This window comes from Eutrema salsugineum, unplaced genomic scaffold (genome assembly GCF_000478725.1).
Source record: "Eutrema salsugineum unplaced genomic scaffold, Eutsalg1_0 scaffold_18, whole genome shotgun sequence".
In the NCBI taxonomy this organism is placed as follows: Eukaryota; Viridiplantae; Streptophyta; class Magnoliopsida; order Brassicales; family Brassicaceae; genus Eutrema; species Eutrema salsugineum.
The window spans coordinates 2,144,904-2,146,875 of record NW_006256846.1 but is presented as its reverse complement, the minus strand read 5'-3'; the positions used below and the strand labels follow the sequence as shown (position 1 = coordinate 2,146,875).

The 1,972-nt window shown below is 43.4% G+C and overlaps 1 protein-coding gene across 1 annotated transcript; it reads left to right on the top strand.

The window, feature by feature from the left end:
• Positions 1-424: 424 nt before the first annotated feature.
• Positions 425-1,436, top strand: LOC112087247. The gene is made up of 2 exons (XM_024157278.1): positions 425-1,019; positions 1,117-1,436. Exons 1-2 carry the CDS (start codon positions 425-427, stop codon positions 1,434-1,436), a joined length of 915 nt encoding a protein of 304 aa, XP_024013046.1.
• The last annotated feature ends 536 nt before the right edge of the window (positions 1,437-1,972 follow it).

Genomic DNA, 1,972 nt, shown 5'->3' with positions numbered 1-1,972 from the left:
TACAAAACCAATTCCATTTTTTCGGGTCGCCATTGACAGGCATTTTTTTCCTTGCCAATGATTAAATTATAATTATAATAGCAATATATATATATATATATATATATATATATATATATAATTCGTATAGCTCTGCTCTCTCCAATGGCAATTCGAAATGCGATCGATGGCAACAGTTATTTTTTGAACACATTGGAGAGCATTTGTCCGGCCACGACCTTCCGATTTGTAAGGTTTCGACGTGCCGGTTTCTGTCCGCGGCCCACGTTCTCTAGATTAGTTGATCTGCATGCAGACCACATTCTCTTGCGGTTTTTTCCCTCATCCATCACTTCTCCACATTCGAAAACTGCCGTGGCCAGATCTCTATTTATTGGGGTGGAACCTCTTCCTTTCCATCCATCCCCTGATCATAACAACAACAATGAGTGATAATCTCCGCCAAAGAATGCAAAACATTAATCTAGGAATCAGTGACGAACCGGTGGTTTTGCCTCCGGTGATCCAAAATCATGCGGTGGCTTCAAATCAATTCTCCCTTGTGGTGGTCCCTCTCAACCCAAAGAAGCAGAATTTGCGTGCGATGATCTCTCAAATGCCACGGCTCTGGGGCATGGAAACAGCGACAACAGGTCGAATCATTGGGCATAACAAACTCCAATTCCTGTTTCACTCTGAGGAATCAATGAACATGGTTCTCAGGCGATCTCCTTGGTCTTTCGCCGATTGGATGGTTACTGTGCATCGTTGGTCCCCAAACATTCCTGAAGATGCTTCCAAGGTTATTCCTTTTTGGATGCAAATCAGAGGAATTCCCTTGCAGTTCCTATCTAATCCGACTATCACCTTCATCGGTGGTCTCTATGGTGAGGTGGTAAGCGTTGATTTCGACGAGAACTCCACTCGTGTTGACTTTGTTCGTGTGAAATTTCTGTGGCACATCGACAATCCTCTACGATTCCAGAGGAAATTTCAGTTCGAGACTGGTGTCAACACCATTCTCAAATTCAAAAACGAACGTCTGCGCAACTTCTGCAAGCGATGCGGGTTGCTGTCTCACGAGAAAAAAGATTTCCCACTTTCAACTGGAAGAAGGTGATGACTTCTCCAATTCAGATGGAGAAGACGACAACCATGGGGACGATGATCCGGTTCAGGATAATGTGGATACATATGTCTCGGTTACAAGACCATCTGGTACAAATGTTGGTATCTCTGCTCATTTACCTGTCAATGCTGTTCCGTCTGTTGTTATTGCAGATCAAACCCCAAATGTGAATGAAGAAAGGCATGAGATCCGTGTTGAGGAAATACGGCTCCGAGAAATCATATACAAGAGAGGAAAGTTCCGTGAAGATGAACTCCTGGCAAATCAAGAAGATGATAATCGTGAAAACTCAGGATTCAACAAACGGAAGAGACTTGAGATTGAGTAGATGCTGCGGTCTCCTTACCAGATTGATCAAGCGGAGTTGTGCTTGGTCAAGAATAGAGTTGCTGATGATACTGAATCACAGGACTCAATCTCGGTGAACCCAAGAATAGACAGAGGCGCGGGGGGGGGGGGGGTACCCCCATTGTTTCCATCATGAAGATATGCTCCTGGAACTGTAGGGGTTTGGGGGGATCGCTTACTGAACAACGTTTGAAAGAGTTATGTAGAAAGTTTGCTCCAGATGTTTTATTTCTTGTAGAAACTATGAATAGTTCTGATGTTGGTGTCTCTTCAGGTTATCCTAGTGTCATATGCATCCCTCCTCTGGGTCGAAGTGGAGGTTTGTCTATTTGGTGGAAGCATGATGTTTCTGTTCAAAGTCTTTATGAAGATGTTCAGTTAATTGATTTGCTTGTCAGTTTCAATGGAGTGAAGTTTTATTTGTCTTGTGTATATGGGCACCCAGTTCAGAAACACCGACATGAACTATGGGAGAGGATTGAAAGGATTGGAACTCAAAGAGATGATCCTTGGATT